Below are 17,824 nucleotides of genomic sequence, written 5' to 3'. Positions count from 1 at the left end.
ATTTTACTTATACCCAAAAGAAATAATAAAAAAGCAATAGTGTTTTTTCTCTAGTGTTTACGTTCTTTAAAACATCAATCAAATCATGATGAAAAATGTTTTATACTTAAATCCTTTGTTGAGTTTAAAAAAATGACATTCCAAATTCAAATGTCGCTACAGATGTCGCTGTACATCGGCAGCGACACGGGCGTGCTGCGTCTATCGAGCGAGCGCTGCAGCCGCTACAGGAGTCGGGCGGGGTGTGTGGGGGCCGCGGACCCGCACTGCGGCTGGGACGACGGCCGGGAACAGTGTGTGAAGAGTTCACAACACTTGAGAGGAGCTTCCTTTGTACAGTCCACAGCCAGCTGTCCCGCTGATAACAGTCAAGGTAACGGCTAGTACAGTTTGAAATTCATTCCCGATAACTTGCACAAAATGTATAAATTGAAGTATTGATAATTATACAGTTTTGGATTTACATGCGTTATTTGAACTGTTGTTAAGGATAGGTTGAAGGATGCCGACATTGTACTGAAATTGTGACATGTATCCATTGTGATAAGTTTTTTCTAAGATTTTTCTTTTATCAGACGTCAAATAATTGTTTTGTTAGCGTCAATAAAAACTTCCATAGTAATGTAATAAACCTTTGAATATTTGATATTTATTTATTTAAATATGTACCAAAAGTAGAAATAGTTACATTATTATAAAAGAATTCTGATGAACAACGGATAACTTATTTTTTAAAAGAGATCTCTACCAGAAACCCTTTTGATAGAGGAAACTAGAAAAGAAATGTGGTGTTGGTACAATAAAAAAAGAGAAGGAATTTATAATATAAATATACAATTAAAATTGTTATAATAGAAAATTTAGATATAATATATTTGTAGTATATAATATAATATAGTACATTATAATGTTCACAGTGGATGGCGGCTGGTCGTCGTGGTCGGAGTGGGAGCCGTGCATGCAGGATGAGTCCACGCACGTTGTGTACGGAGACGACAAACCTGACATGTGCATGTGTCGCACCAGGAGCTGTGACAACCCTAGACCCGCCAACGGGGGGCAAGCCTGTCAAGGTACTGTCAATATAGAATTAAATAAAATGTATTAGAACTTTAATAAAAATGTCGACCGAGTTGTATGTCATCAAAACATTAATATGGTATTATATTGGTTCGTTCTGTCTATCAACTGTCATCCTACTTCATCTTATGTTACAACTAATTTAACCCGTAAATAATATTGGCACCTGACATCAAGTGTACACGTATGTTATATGTAGGTGCCAGTATAGCAGTATCCAACTGCACGGTCCACGGCGGCTGGTCGCCCTGGTCGGGCTGGTCGGAGTGCAGTTCGTCGTGCGGCATCGCTGTGAAGTCTCGCCGGAGGTCGTGCACCTCGCCGGAACCCAAACACGGCGGCCGGGTCTGTGTGGGCCTCGACGTTCAGGACGTATACTGTGCGGATCTGCCGCCCTGTCCAGGTAATCAGAATTTTTTTATCGATACTGAGATTGCTCATTTTTATCGATATTGTGATTGCACTATCATCAAACTCAAACATCATCAACCATTGAACGATGAATATAAAACTAGATTTCTATGTAGGCTTCGGTTCGTTAGTAACAAGTAATTAATTTGCATATATTTCATTATTTCATTACTATAGCATGAGATATTTTTCACAGTTTTTATCACTGATTGATGTACATAGTTTTGTGAAGGAGAATTTGGAAACTTAATATGTTATGATGTGACTTAGTCTTTTTCCATATCATAAAAATTTTCTAATAGTCTGAAAAGTTACTATGTATATACAAACCACGCGACAAAATCATATACAAGTATAGACAAATAGCGAGACGCGGACTAAGTTACCTGGCATTGCGTATAGTGATTTAAATTATTATATGTAAATATCATAATTTTTTTCATATTAAATAATAATTGAATTCTATATAACCAGATCCGGCCCTCGCTTCGATAGACGGGTCGTGGTCCCCTTGGGGCCCGTGGTCGGCATGTACCGGCGCAGGTTGTGGTGTGGGCGGGGGGACTCGCGAGCGACGCCGGGTCTGTGGAAGCCCCGCCCCTCGACACGGGGGAGCCGATTGCGAGGGGCCTCGCTTTGAAAGACAGTCTTGTGACCTACGACCATGCGAGGTCAGAAAGGCGACCGCTTGGACCCCGTGGGTGCAAATACCAAGTAAGCATTGAAATTAACTATGAGTATTTTATTTTTATAAGTATAATTATAGTAGCATTTTCATAGACAACATTATTTTTTATTACATTTAATCAGTGATGTTACCATATTTGAAACAATACTACTTTTTCTTGTCCATACAATACGTAGGGAATTTTAATACAATGGTCCGACTCGAGTATAGGGCAATAAATTTGGTAATTATAATTCCATTATCTTTATCTAATGCTATTGAATTCTATAAAATAATTTATTCTATATTATATTATTATTTATATATTAAATTTTTGAAATAAATAACAATATTTTGCACTGAATTAGTTAAACATGTTTTAACAAATAAGTATTTTATTAACAGGCAACACTTCTGACGGTAGTTACACCGAGAAGAGATTTAAGTTCCTATGTAAGGCGCCCGCACCGGAACAAATCAGGGTGAGTTGGAATTCACATAGCCTTCGCTTGTATTTATTTTAATATATCATAATTTTATTTATTTTTTTATGTGCCGTAAAATTTATTTCGATTAATATAATTTTTCTTATAGCTTTCTCTCGCCCGTGAGGAGGAACGCTATTGTAATCCTCGTGGGGTATGTACTAGTACACCTCCTGAGGAGGATCCGTCGTTTGACGGCTGGGGGCCCTGGGAGGCCTGGGGGGCCTGCTCCGCTGTCTGCGGCGGGGGCCAGCAGCAACGTACACGTCACTGCCGAAGGCCCCCCTGTACGGGGACCGCGGATATGCTGAGGCCATGCAATACGCATGCTTGTCTTGGTTAGTTCACTATATTTAGTTATGCCGGTATAACATATTAACGGGAGCAGAGATTTGTTACTGATCCTCGGAGTTTTAATATTAATTTCCCCACAGGCGAATGGTCATGCTGGAGCGAGTGGAGCGAGTGTAGCGGTGGATGTGACTCCACCGGCCACCGAACCCGCACCCGTATGTGCGTGTCGCCGCAGGGCTGTGTCGACGCCGGGGCCGCCCTGGAGAGACGCGCCTGTGTCAACACATGCACCGGTACGAAGAATACTATTATACTCTCATTACATACCAGTTTTACATTATACAATATAAATGTTTTGATATTTTTTTCGCACAATGTTTACATTTAATATATAATTGTATATAGAATCAGAGAGTGGTTGGGGGGCCTGGGGGGCCTGGAGTGAGTGCGAGGGCGGTGAGAGGGTGAGGCGGCGCAGCTGTGAGTCGGGGGCCTGCGTGGGGGCCCAGCTGCAGGCGGCCAAGTGTGGAGACGATGATATGGATAATGGTCAGTAAATAAATATATAGGGGGGCTTCAGTAATACATATACTTTTATTATTACTATGAAAATTCTAAAGGGGATCTCTTATAATAATATTTTAATGTCACACTTAAATAAAAAAAGCATCCAATTTACTGTTTGATAAGATTCAGTATCTTTAAATAAAAATAATAAAGTAATATATTTTGTAAAGGTATTTTATTTCTATCATCATCTAGAACTGTTGTTATATTATAGTTGATGGAAATTAAATATATGAACATACAGAATATAATTGTTGTCTTTATATTATATTTAATATGAAATTAATTTATAATATTGATTGTATATTTTGTTACAGAGTTATACGCGATGCCGGCATACAGTCAGAATGTTGAGAGCGCTTCCTTTGTAACAATGTCCAGCGAACCTCTCGGTGTTGGGGGCATTGTTGGCTGTGTCGTCGGAGCTTTTGTTATGGGTAAGTTTATTACCAAGTCTATTGAAATCTTATTAAGATAGCCACAGAAAAAGTATTAAAAGATTATATGTTAAAGTGAATATATGATCACAATCAATATGCAGATTATTCAAAAATTTACAAACAATTATATACATTATATAATACCTTAAAATGTATAAATACTCTATTAAAATATCTCATCTTACTGATAATTATAAATCTTTACTTTTTTAATGGTAAAACGGGTTACTTTACTTTTTTTCATGATAAAACGAGTACTGTTTATTATTAACAAAAAAAACGGTCACATTCTTTACTTTCGTTTTGGGCACAGATTTAAAATATACAGCCGATATTATTGAAAAAGTTATAATAGAATATTTTTTAAATTTTCTAATGGGAATATTTTTCAGGTTGTCTATTATGTCTGGGGGTGGTGGTGGCGTGTTACCGTCGTCCGTGGAGGTCGGCAGCGCGCGTGCCGTCCAGTCCGCATTACATCACCGCTAAACAGAACAGCTATGTCACAGTGCCGCTTAAAGATGTGGTGAGAACATATGTTATATACTAACTAATTAAAAATGGAACACTATTTCTATTTTTACTAGCATAACATCAAAAATATTATCTTCATTTATTATCGCTATGATTCTTTTTTCAAAAATGATACCAAATTAAAGATCTGTAGCTAATGTTTTAAATATTCAGCCTAAGACTTTTCCACAAAAATTAAGTAATTATTATTCATATATTAACTCCAGGATATCATTACTTAACTCTAAACTGAAAATAACATATATGTAAACATAGACATATAACAGAGACAACGAAAGTTAGATTAGATTTAAAACAGCGTTCATGTTATGTAAAATAAATATTTATCCAGTCATCACAGAAACGCTTATATGTTTTTGCTAAAGATTTAACAGTCATGGCTTAATTTCCACAGCCGCGTAAAGCTAAGCGCCAGCCATCATTCTCGGGTCTTGGCAACAGTAGTGGCATCCTCGTTAAAAGCAATAACTTGTCTAACGCCAACCACAACAACACTATGGCCACCCCCAAACTATATCCCAAGGCCATCGCCAATGAGTACGACTCAATGGGAACACTGCGGAGACATTCCAACCAACCGAACAACAAAACTAATATTGATATTGAAGAGGATAAGTTCTATTGAGAATGTTCTAGAGCACACTGGAAAGTTCTAGAAGCTTTGACTTTCTATTGACAAATTTTATCTGACTTATATTTCAGATGTTCTTTTAAGAATGTTCTGGCTTGTTCTAGAATATTCTGGAAAGTTCTATACGCTTTGAGTTTCCATTGTCAGATCTGATCTGACTTATGTTTCATATGTTCTGCTGAGAATGTTCTGTCTTGTTCTAGAGCTTTCTAGAAAGTTCTGAAAAATTTGGATTTTCTACTTACTGATTCTATCTGCCTTTAAAAGAAGTTCTATAGAATGTTCCAAAATCTCAAAAAGTCGAAATGTTATGAGACATTAATGCGGATGAGTAAAAGGCATGTTACTTAATAGGTTTATTTATGTTAGCATGCGCTTCCAAGAAATTTTTTAGTTATAATGTTATATTATAACACAATATTCATAAATCCTTAGTTATATACATTATAAAGTACGTTATATTACGAGGATCTTTGGCTGTCTTCTTGTTGATGAATTATTATATTTTTCTATAAAAAAACGTTATTTTGAATGTTTCGGATACAAGTACTTTTGTTTTCCTAACTTCTGTGGAATCTATATTTCCTTAAAGAGCAAAGTTTTAGAAGCTCCTATTGTATTAATAGAATATTTTTATATAATTTAATATTTTACAGCCATCTGAGGTTTATTTATCTGTAGAGGAATTAAAGTATCTTAAATTTTCTTAATTAATAATCTGTTGTGAACTGTGCTTGGTACAAATGTATCGGATTAATTGAGCTGGTTAAAAAGTGTAAGCAATGCTCTCATTCAAATATAGAACACACGAGATATTTAATAGTTAGTGTTCATATATTTGGCATCTGAGAATATATTTACTATGATAATGAATATTTTCTTGTTGTTTGCCTTCAAACGTATTTGTTGATTTTATATAAATTTTAAAATAAACTTTTATATTTCCTTTCAATCAATTCACTGATTACATTTATATATTAAAATTGTATTAAATGCTATTGTGATAAATATATTGGAATGATTTGTTAATTTTAATTAATTCGTATGTTCTGCACTAGGTGGCGCTGTTCGTTTTATTTTTGTGCTTTCATAATATAAAACAGCTATATTATGGTAAGCGCCATCTAGTCGAATCAAAGAATAGTTAAAGAATACAGTGCCATTTTAACTAAAAGAAATGTATGATATAGATTTTTTGTTTAATTGATGGACATAACATCATTTTATTCAAAGCTATGTGCCATGTAAATAAGTTTAAAGTAAATGCTTCGTTATATATCAGTACAAATAGTGCCTTGGGAATTATACATATGTATGAAATGAATAGTTATAGTGATGTTGAATTATTTCGACCTGATCTGACTCATGTTGAGTCTATGTTGTTATTTGATAGCTATTTGTATATTTAATACTGTTATATTATAGTTGTATGGATGGTGGGGATACATGTGTTCTGATATATGGGATATAAATTGGATGTTGTAAAAAAAAAATTATATATATATATATATATGCATGACTGATTTTGCTGATGGACATAGAATCGTTTATTTTTTGAAACCTTAAAATATTTAAGGCTATGATTTACGCGACATAGTCTCATATGTATAAATATTCCTATTATGATTTAAATATTGAAACATCAATATTATGAGCTGATTAATTAATTCGGCCTAGAAAAACTATTTTATTATATCTCGGAGGCTTTCAGGGAAACTCACCGATTATATTTAGGGAGATGATGTTTTTGTATCGATCGTCCACGCTGTACGGAAGTTGATTTTAAATTTTTGTTTATTGTTGTAAGCTACTTAACATTAAAGACTGCTCTACATATGTTTATATTATTTTCTACAATCCCATCCCAGCAGGAGCGTATATTTTTCGGTTTGTCTATAAAGATTTCCGAGTTTATTTTTATTTTGGATACACTAATTCAAATGATGTTAAGGTTTACCTTCCCTAACATTCGCAATACATAGTTCTGTATTATAAGTACAAAACTGTATTATATGTAAGTACAAAATTACATGTATGAGTGGAGAAAACGTTATATTTAAACCGTCAAAGCCCAATATCAATGTAATGTTTTTGGGAGGACCTTTTTAATACAAACTTTTTTTACGTGTCCGTATTGATATCTTTTTTTCAATGGCAACTCCGTTGACTTGTAATCGCGCTGTGAACTTAGACGTGAATATTTAACGTAAGAGATGAACAATTGATCGGAGAGCGTTTATAACAATTTAAATAGTGTGAAATGAGACATTTTCACTAGACACTTGCACCAGTAGAGGCAATTGAAAAGCAGCTATAAAAAAATAATGAAATAGACACTTTTATTCCATTCGACAAACTCTTTCGTATCTCCTCCACACAGTACTCAAGATTGTAACAAACAAAAACGTTGATATTGGCAAAATATTCTACGATACTAGTTTAAATGAGGCCAAAGCTCCAAAAATCAGCTATAAGCTGAGTTTGCTTCCCTTTTGCTGCAATCCTAAATTATTTTCACTTTTTTTTTTCGTTATAACTATTTTTGGTGATGGCTTCATTAGTGAATTTTATTAAACAAGATTTTTATCATTATTATCTCTTTGATATTCATTACATTGTCACATTGGAAGCACATGATTCTTTACAGATAATAATCATTACGTTAACGTGGTCCAATGTGTATAAAAGACAATGAACTTTGATTTTGTCGGTTTTTTCGTTGCTTAAAAATATATTTACAAAGAAAGTGGCATTAAGTTATACTTGATATTCTAATGAGATATAAACTTCGTTCACAATTTTTGCGTGCATTTTTCAGAATAGCAATCAAAACTATTCACGGATACGAGCTCTCAGTGTGTTTTAGAAGTGGGTCACACTAAATATTACTGGCCATCAGCTTTCAAATCGTTTTTTTTGTTTTGAGGCACGGACTTATTGCTTGCGTGCAATACAATGCCTTGAAAGCTCATACAAGTTCACAATATCATAAAATATAGTTGTATTATTATTAATTTATAGGTTAATATTAAAAATCCAAGTAATTTTCCAAAATGTGCACTTTTCCAAATAATTGATTTCTAAGAAACAAAAGCTAAAGGCAGGCCAATTGATATATCCAATTTTTAATATTATTTTTATTTTTAAGGTTGTAAAACAATATATCTATATATGTAGATATTCTTATTTGGTTGATCCCATGAGAGTTTATTAATTATACATTTAAACGTCGTTATGGAGCAAAATATATTAAGTAACGTAACAAAATGTTATTGAGAAACCATTAAAATGCGTTTTAATTATAAAAAAAAATTTTTTTTTTTTGTATTATTGCAATCATTTCATTTTTAAATTAATTAATGTCTTATCTTCAAGGTTTAAAAGTTGAAGTAAAAGATCGATCTATTGGTACAGATCGTATATGGAAAATATTGAAGTTGTCGAAAATTAGTTTTGGCTAATGTTACCCTAATAAAAAACACACACAACTCCGTTCAGGAAACACATAATAGGTTTATTTTTGTAACAAAGGACTGTCATATCTTTTATTTTCCGTCAATAATATAATCAGACTTTGTATTGAGTTATCGTAATAAGAACAAATAATTTTACTGCTGTTTTATTATTCATTTTCTTTTTTTTCATGATTTTTTAGACTATATGAAGAAAACTTCTATTGGTGAAATTTTTGTCTCCATCTAACATAACTTGTATATAATATAATATACATACATAATATAGCAATTTAAAAAAAGATTCTACGAAGAATTGAGACAAAAAAAAAAAATAAAAATAAAAAAATACGTATAATCCTTTCATTTTTGTTCACCAAAATACATCCGAACAGAGTTTTAATTGAAAGTAATAAATTAATTAATTCAAAAGAATAGACAAAGGCTTTCATATTTTTTATTTAATTAACATAAATAAGTCAAACATAATGAAGAATAAATTATAAAGCAACATTAATGCATTTAAATCTAAGACCAGATTAAAACGAATCACTTTGTTTCCTGCAAAATAATAAACACGCCGTATAAATGCTTCGTTGATTTATTTCCAACAAAATATCACTACTTCAAAATGTTATCCGTATGAAATGATGCTCCATAAATTCGTACAAAGAGTCTGAAAATTCAATTTGTTCGTTCGAATAAAAAGAGCAAAACGAGATATATTATAACTTACATTAACATGACATCATTAATAACACGATATAGAAAGGTAAATATAAAAGAGTTTCTTACTTTTATATGGGAAATATGAAGTACACATAAATAGATATAATAGATTATTATATATTAAAGAATATAAGCTTGTTATATAGTATTCCATTAAAGTAACAATTAAGTTATAATTGTGATAATTCTTTTACAAAGACTACGTTACGGTTAAATTTTGCTCTTTCTCTATGTATTATGCCACTTGCATTTCTAAATATAAGATTGGCTGAAAGATAATTGGAACAATATTTAATCACCCGTCACGACATTTTGGTAATCGGAATTTCCTGTTACGTTAATTATCTGTTTTAATATAAAAAAATATCACAAGAGCTGTTGTTTTAGCACAACAAATAGTTTGGCTTTCTTGTGACAGGCCAAGGTCTAGTAAACTGACCAAAAATGGATTTTGACAAAACTTTTGCAAAAGGACACCGTCTGTAATAAATAATAAAGTTTGAATCAGACATGAGGTTACAAAGATCCATCAAGATTTATAAGTCTAGACGAGATGAATCGATTCCGTCAATGACGCAGAAAACTGAATGCATTTGATTCCTGATAAAAAAACACAGCCTGCTTAACATAGCTTGAAACGTTTACCAATCTGTTATAGGATCAACAGTTATAAACAGACGATACATTTTAAATTCAAGATCAATCATCGTTTATGTAATTTTGGAGGAAATTAAACAATCTATATTGTTTCATCAAAAGTACATAAAAAATAAGTACAAGTTGTTGCGTTCATAGTAGCTATAGAAACGAAATAAAGTGTTTCATAAAATTTTAAAATGTTATGTTTATGTGTGTAGATTATGGATTTAGCATAATTTAGACGTCATTAAGCAGGTGTCTTTATTTCATAGCGATGGCTTTGTTTTCGTATGTGTTTCCTTTTCCTATATGTATATATTTTATAAATATATATCATCAATATATTATTTGGGAGGTAATATATCGTACAATGATTATTAAAAAGTATTGCGTATTTTATGTAAGTTAGAATCATTACGCTTTTAGGACAAGAACCAATCTCGTCAGGGAAAATATTTCGTTGTTTCTACAAATATTTGTTAATATTAACATTTTTAAATTCCTCTGCAACTATTCATGGTTTATACTTATAATAAATACACGCAATTTATTATCCCAATCGATCGAATTTTACTGAAACTGAGAAAAACTAAAATTATATCCATACCGAACTTTTTATTTGAAGATCTTGTAAGGCGATTATTTTGCACTTTTTCATCTTGGAGTAATAATATTAAAATACAAATATTACTCATAAATTTGTAATCTATTTATAACTGTTACTTAAAATAACACACAATGTGCTTATTGTGCTTATAATGCATAAATCACCGGTGGTAATATTTGTGTCTGTAGATAAAGCCGCAGGTTCATTAGCATGCTATTGGAAGCCATTTTGAAATGGCGCGCGACATAAAATACAGTTGTATGTTGAATGCAGTCTGGCGAATTAATATGGAATTGATTACATGAATATAATGTGTACAATTAAGGAATCACGGTTTGCTTGAAAATGTTATTTATTTTATTTACATTTTGAATAAACTTTTAATAGAAATTAATTTATTCCTTAAGTAAAAGAAATCAGGAAGAGTAATTATAGGTTACTAGTTAAGTCTCATTACCATTTCTGTATTCTATAAATTCATTCAATTGAAGTTATATTAATACTGATTTTATATAAATAAATGTATTTTTCATAACGTACAGTATAATATGTCGATAAAAACTTTAAGAGACGTTAAAGTTGCAATGGAAATTTATATGCCATAAAATTTAATAGTTAATTTTATTTTGGGAGTGGATAAAAGACAAGAATCAAATATTCTTCGTTATAGTTCAGTGCATTTGAGTGAAGATCTCCGTTTAATTTATTATTATTATGGTTTACTGTACTTTTTTTTTAATAATCTATTTTTATACATAACCTATCGAATTGACAGCAGTATTGCATACATTGTATTGCAACGTTAGGAACAGTCAAGGTCAGTCGAGAATATACAATATTTATGAAAAAAAATAAAGTAAATAAATTATGAAAAACACAACAAAAGACCTACTTTTAAAAATGTGTTGTATAATGTAGCTGTTATAATGTAGTTAACTTGAAGATGACGTTTATTAACATATGAAAACAGTTAACATAAAATGCAGGCGTGTTAAACTTTCCTTCAAGCGGGTGAAGTCTCTTGTTTGAGCTACATAGTAAGTTCATCCTAACTTTGTATTCACACTTAGCTTAAACTTAATGCATATTTTGGACGCACAATTTAACATAATGATGAAATCGTTTTATAATTGACCGTTATTTATATTGTGTTAACAATAAAGTAAGGAGCAGAAAAAATACAGGAAAAATGTAAGCTTGAAATGTAACCCTTTGTATATTGACAGTTCGAGACGTGAACATTTCATAGGCAACCCTCAGTAAGGATGTTTTAGAAACTTGTGTTAGAGTTAAATACAATTTCATTATAAAATTAGTGTAAGCCGGGATTCTTGAAAATATACTTTTACAACTCTTAATTTTTTTGATATTAATATATGAATTACACTAACCATGACATAATCGAAAGCTGGAAAAATAAGTCGATATTTTATATTAGCTTCTGCAAAACAAATGTAAATATTTCTGTCTAATACTAATCTAAAAAGATTTACTATTCAGTCTCTGTGTTGTAAAAATGTATGTATTCAGTATGTTAGACAAGCCAAAAAAATATTTTTTACTAATTAGTGAGGTTAGTTTTGGATGAAACGGAACGTAATATAACGTCTAGTTAGCGCTAAAGAAATGGTTAGCAGGATGCGGGGATTCCTTTCCGCATATTTAAGCATTCTTTTTTATCACTTTTTGGATCAACGATAAAATATGAGAAAAAGTTCGTGTTACATCGTTATAAGACTTACGTTGTATAAGGTACGAAGTTCCTACACCATTGGTTACTTGGCAGTTTTTTCTACAGTTACTTAGTTGCTTGAAATATTTTGGAACCGTTTCAATTTTCCGAATGTGGAATTGCAAAATCCGTAATAATATCGATTTAGCGTTCGTTTACTATCTGTTAGACCTTCTGCACGTTTGCTTGTAAGGAATACGTCCGAAAACCTTTCGTGACTTAATTTCGTATTTTATGTTTACGGAAGATTACAAAATTTAAAAACCTTTAAATTCTTTTGGGGATTAAACTATCTCTCTGTCTTTTAAAATTAAATCTAACAGACTAAGCAATAAACATGAATTAAATAATTTACTACGGTTATTACTTAACCCTGTTGTATCAGGGTTTTTGGCAATCTGCCGAGGTCATACCGAATTCCAAAGTCAACGACCCGACAGCAGCGTTCATAAATCATCAACGATATATGTACCTCACCTGTTTATTGAGACGTTTAATTAGAGAAATCAAAATACTTGGCAAAAATATTAGATTACAATTAGATTACATAATCTTTAGTTAGAAAATTTGGAACTTGTTAACAAAAAAGTATCAGCAACTATATATGTACATACATCTGACTTAAACGGTTTACCTAAAATTAACATTTGTTTCGTGACAAACAGTACAACATTTTAAATAATATTGTAAAAAAATATATAGTTTTTTTGTTGAACATTTTCGTATAATGGCTATAAGAAATATCTTATTACTTGATTTTCATTTTATTGACAATTAAAGGTATATATAACTTTTTACTATAGCAACACTTTATTTAGTTTCATGGCGTATTAATTAATGTCCAAATCTCGAATCCATTGGCGCCATTTGCATGAGTCGCGTCAGCACAGCGATTAGATATATTACTAGACTAACAAAACAAAAGAATAAACAATATAGGGAAAGGCTATATTACTTGTTTCAATGCAAACAAAATTTTTTTCTTGTGGAAGTTTATGGATGAACATTATTTTTTTTAACTTTTTCCACATTAATTTCAAATATGTTGTAGTGGTTTTAAAGCTATTGTTTGGTTTAACTTAGTTTACCTTATCTAGGGAATGAAGGATGGCAGATTATACTTTATTTTGTCTATATATATGTAGAAGACTATAATAATTTTTTTTTCATAAGAAAAGTACACGCAAATAACTTTTTTATCCGCTGGGCTTGTAAAAGTAAAACAATTTCATTTTTGTACAGCAATTTACGCATTTTTTTTTGGTCGGTTTTGTTATGAATCGTATTTTCAGGGGAATCCGTATTGGTTTATATATTTGTGTTAAATTTGTTATGTTATACTCTTTGTTTCGTAGAATAATAGTAACAGTAAAGAGGTTATATCCAAAAATATGTTGTTTATATCGATATTTTTAACAATAAAATATAACAGGCATTCAACTCATATTATACTTCCATAAAAAATAGTGCATGGAGGGAGTGAAACTTCGTAATGTTGGAATGAAAACAGGGACAACACTTCCTTAAAAATCAATTTGTACCCCACAAATTGATTTTTAAGGAAGTGTTGTGTTTCTTAAAGACAAACTTTATTAACATTACTTACAAGTTACAATTGATTGCCCGCATGGGTTCGAGCGCCACACATTCCCTCACGCTCTGTCTTTTTTACCCCCTCCCTAGGAGCGTTAAAAGTTTAACGCAACCTAGTGTTAAGAATACTGCAGTTCTCACGTGACAGTTTAATAAAAGATGCACGCATAAGAAGTCTTTTATATTAATTATATTATTGGAACAGTAGGATACAACTATGATAGTATTTTCTCATGCTAAGGAGGTAAACAGCAAGAATAATCAGAAAAATGTAATAAAACGCAGCACCAGCTTCAAACACCTCCAGCATTACCTATGAATATATATGTGAGAAATCTTTCGGGTAAAATACAATCACCGTTAAATTTTATGGCCGTAGATTGAACTCGGAACGTTTTTGGTAATGTCGTGACTATTTCTATTTATATGTTTTATTGTACTATTATAAATTATAATTTATACAGAGTGAGGGTTTAAAAATCGAGTTTGTTTTATTTGTACGCGTCAAAAACAAATTATGAAATAATACAAATATACCTTTAAGTTTAAAATCATATATATTCAATTTTATTGAGCGTTATATTTGCTTATGTTTTCTAATCGTTGGCAAACAGCCAGCACTGGTTTGACCTCACAAGAGTCAAACGCTAAAGCATCTTTGTAGCTTGTTAATAAAAATTTACCTGAACTTTATCTAGACTAAAGGAATAATCTATTACTTACAGTATTCGAAAATAGATTCAGATAAGCTAAATACAAGAAAAGATACGAAAAGATATGGTGAAATAATTTTTTATGAGATTAAAAATATACGTATTTTCTTATCTTGAAATTAGGGAAAATATATATTTCTTTCAAATTAAGAAAAAATTATTATAAACAAAATAATGATATATTTAATTGTAACTGTAAATCGAATTTCTTATAAACTCTTATTCTTTGGTAAAAGTTATATCAATTTTGTTCTAATTTCATTTCGTGTTATTATTGTGATGTTTAGGCTTAAATGAGGTACAGTCGTAATAACAGACGACGTAGCTGCGTACTGTAATTTTGTTATAAGTTTCCTTCAATTCCGCATAATAAATAGGTCGTCATAGAAACTTGGATTCGCGCCAAAATTATAATCTATTTATATAAATTTTTTTTGAAGGAAATGTATATGCCTATATTTATTTGATATGATCAATCATGGGCGTTTCTTGGTCACGAATAAATATTTTTTTCACTAAATTTTAAATTAATACTTACTCAATAATATAATATTTTATATATATGTGCAATTTACCGAATATATTTGGAAATTAACACCAGTTGGTAAATTTGTAGAATAAGTATATTGCTATCTCACATGACTAGAAGTTTTTTATTTTTATATAAAATATACAACCAAGTAATCGTTTTTCTGTAATAGTAAGTAATTATTCGTAAACAAAAAAATGTATCTAAAATATTTGAACCATATTTCACAATAATGAAATTAAGTAATTAAATACAGTTTGAAATTTTTATAACTAATAAATGAATTTTTATTAAATTTTCAAGCTATTTTTGGAGAAAAGATACTATATTCGAATAAAATCAAGAATATATAAATACAAAGTAAAAATACATAGTGGTACCAAGAATATAAAATAAATAAATAAATAAATGCTAAACGAAAAAAAACAAAATTTATGTTGAAATCTATATGTATCTAAATTACCTTCAAATAGGTTAAAAGGTCTAAGATAAAATCAATAACTTATTTCATTTAATATGAAATAATTTATTTAATGAATTAATCCAACCAGTAATCTACTCTAACCAGCAGCGGTTGGCTATTGGATTAAAAAATTGAATCATTCCCTTCATTAGCTTAAACAACTTTCAATAATTTTAAAGCTTTAACAGTTTGTGGTACTAAACTTTTAAATTTGCATATGTCAATCAAATATCGATTTCTGTTCGAAAAATATATTAAATTATTCTTAAATTAGGAACAAAATTTATATAAATTTACTTTCACTCAGTTAATGTACACATAAATATGTATTGATTTTTTAACGTCATAAAAGCGGCATTAGACGCGTAAATCACGAAACCGTGAACCTTCTAGGTTTAGGCGTGAAGCCTCATTGATCAGAGTTCCTTCCGAGCCTCCGTAGACCGAACGCGTCTACGACACTCGCGCTACGGTAGTAGCACGCTACGTACGTAGCTCGCTCGTAGCGTACAAATGTAATGCGTTAAACATTTTTTATTAACAAAGTGATTAAAAAGTGTTGTGCTTTAAGTGTTGTTGTTGCTGAATACAGAAATACTGAGTGAGTATTTGTTAAATAAATACCAATATATAAGAAAGAGCTATCAAATATCTGATTATGGACTTTATAAACTTAATTATGACCTGAAGCAATAATATAATAAATTCATAAAAATAATAAATGTGTAATAATACATTTGTACATACAATTGTAGGCTTTAAATAAACTGCTTTGTAATATTAAAACTAAAAATTCTTTTTACATATTTTTTTTTAAATGACAGACTAATAATATGGAGTTTATTATAATTTTATTGTAAATATTTAATAAAAAAAAATATATTTTTTTTAAATCCCTAATCACATTATATTTAATTAAGTCTTTGGCACTTAATGATAGAAATATCTATTTGTATATTAGTTAAGGAATATTTTAAATTTAATATTAATGTTGAGTTAAAAAAAATAAACGAAATACGATGTATAATTACTTACGTACAAAAATACTACGTATAGAGTATTTCATACTTAGGTACAAACATTTTGATATTTTTATCGTAATTAATTGTTAGCCAGTAATGTTACCGATGTTACTTCACTTAAAGTAATATCAATTAAGCATCATAATTGAACTTTAATCCGAAATTTCTACTTTTATTTTTAGTTGTTTTGTTATTTTAATTTAAAACATTTCAGATTTAGTGAATGAATAAAGATTTTAAGCGTTTCTTTTTTAATAGAAACTATTTTTCTTATTTGACCTATTCTTGTAAAGGTCTGAGATATACCAACGTTAAATAACTTTCGCTTATCCTTGACGCATATTTCATTTTATTAGGACAAGAAAATATAGAATAAAATCAACGAACTGTACGAGTCTCACAGAAGATATTACAGACTTATCATACATTTAAAATTAACATAATAATTATCGTTCTATTTTAAATAAAATTTTACCAGACTAAGAATTTCAAATTTTACATATAGAAATATAACACTAATGTTATATTCTCAACACACTTTATGTTCGCAAACATTATTTAATTTATATCTGTTTTATACGTATTTTTTTGGAAAACAGTGTTACAATTTAGTTTTTAATATCTTTGAGATTATATGTAAAGAATATTATATATTAAATATAATTTGAATCATGTTTCATCGATTTGCTATTTTGTTTAACATGCCTCTAAAGGTTTTTGCCACACTTTTTTTTAACTCCAATACTATCACACTCTATGATATGACAGCAAATTAACAACATAAATTTATGTCATCTTAGTTTTGGGTAGATTCATTTTTCTTTTATCGGTTAGGTGTTCAAAAATGTATAAAAAACGTGTCATACCATACAAAGTATCCAAGAACACTTACTATATATAATTTTATATGCAAAAAAAATAGTACATAAGTGACACATAAGTAAATTAGAAGAGGCTTTGAAGATGTCGGTCAATCATTCAACTTGTCGAGCAAATATTCAACCAGTATCCCAACCGAGCAATTTGTCATTCAACTAAACCAGCTATTTAGATATGCAGACATTTCTAGACGACATAGTCAAGTTAAATGTATGGCATTTCTGTAATACATATGTTAAACGCATTTGCCAAACGGCTTAGCAATTTAGCTTAGTAAGTTCTATATGTAAGTTCGAATCAATGAAATAAATTGAACAGGATATTTAACAAGAAAAGTTTTAAATGAAACTAGTGTTA

The 17,824-nt window shown here is 30.4% G+C and overlaps 1 protein-coding gene across 2 annotated transcripts in view; it reads left to right on the top strand.

Moving 5' to 3' along the window:
- LOC116774150 (semaphorin-5B-like) overlaps nt 1-6,943 on the top strand; it is a 30,484-nt gene extending 23,541 nt beyond the window's left edge. For both annotated transcript variants that reach the window (XM_061523858.1, XM_061523857.1), the window contains exons 10-20: nt 163-373; nt 918-1,073; nt 1,280-1,483; nt 1,966-2,205; nt 2,564-2,640; nt 2,753-2,981; nt 3,078-3,230; nt 3,343-3,486; nt 3,822-3,941; nt 4,337-4,470; nt 4,873-6,943. In XM_061523858.1, coding sequence (XP_061379842.1) covers nt 163-373; nt 918-1,073; nt 1,280-1,483; nt 1,966-2,205; nt 2,564-2,640; nt 2,753-2,981; nt 3,078-3,230; nt 3,343-3,486; nt 3,822-3,941; nt 4,337-4,470; nt 4,873-5,103 — 1,899 coding nt within the window. In that variant the 3' untranslated portion in view covers nt 5,104-6,943. The remainder of the gene's footprint in view (nt 1-162; nt 374-917; nt 1,074-1,279; nt 1,484-1,965; nt 2,206-2,563; nt 2,641-2,752; nt 2,982-3,077; nt 3,231-3,342; nt 3,487-3,821; nt 3,942-4,336; nt 4,471-4,872) is intronic.
- Nucleotides 6,944-17,824: the final 10,881 nt, after the last annotated feature.

The sequence above is a fragment of the Danaus plexippus genome, chromosome 20 (assembly GCF_018135715.1).
Source record: "Danaus plexippus chromosome 20, MEX_DaPlex, whole genome shotgun sequence".
In the NCBI taxonomy this organism is placed as follows: domain Eukaryota; kingdom Metazoa; phylum Arthropoda; class Insecta; order Lepidoptera; family Nymphalidae; genus Danaus; species Danaus plexippus.
This window is presented reverse-complemented; position numbering and strand designations above follow the sequence as displayed.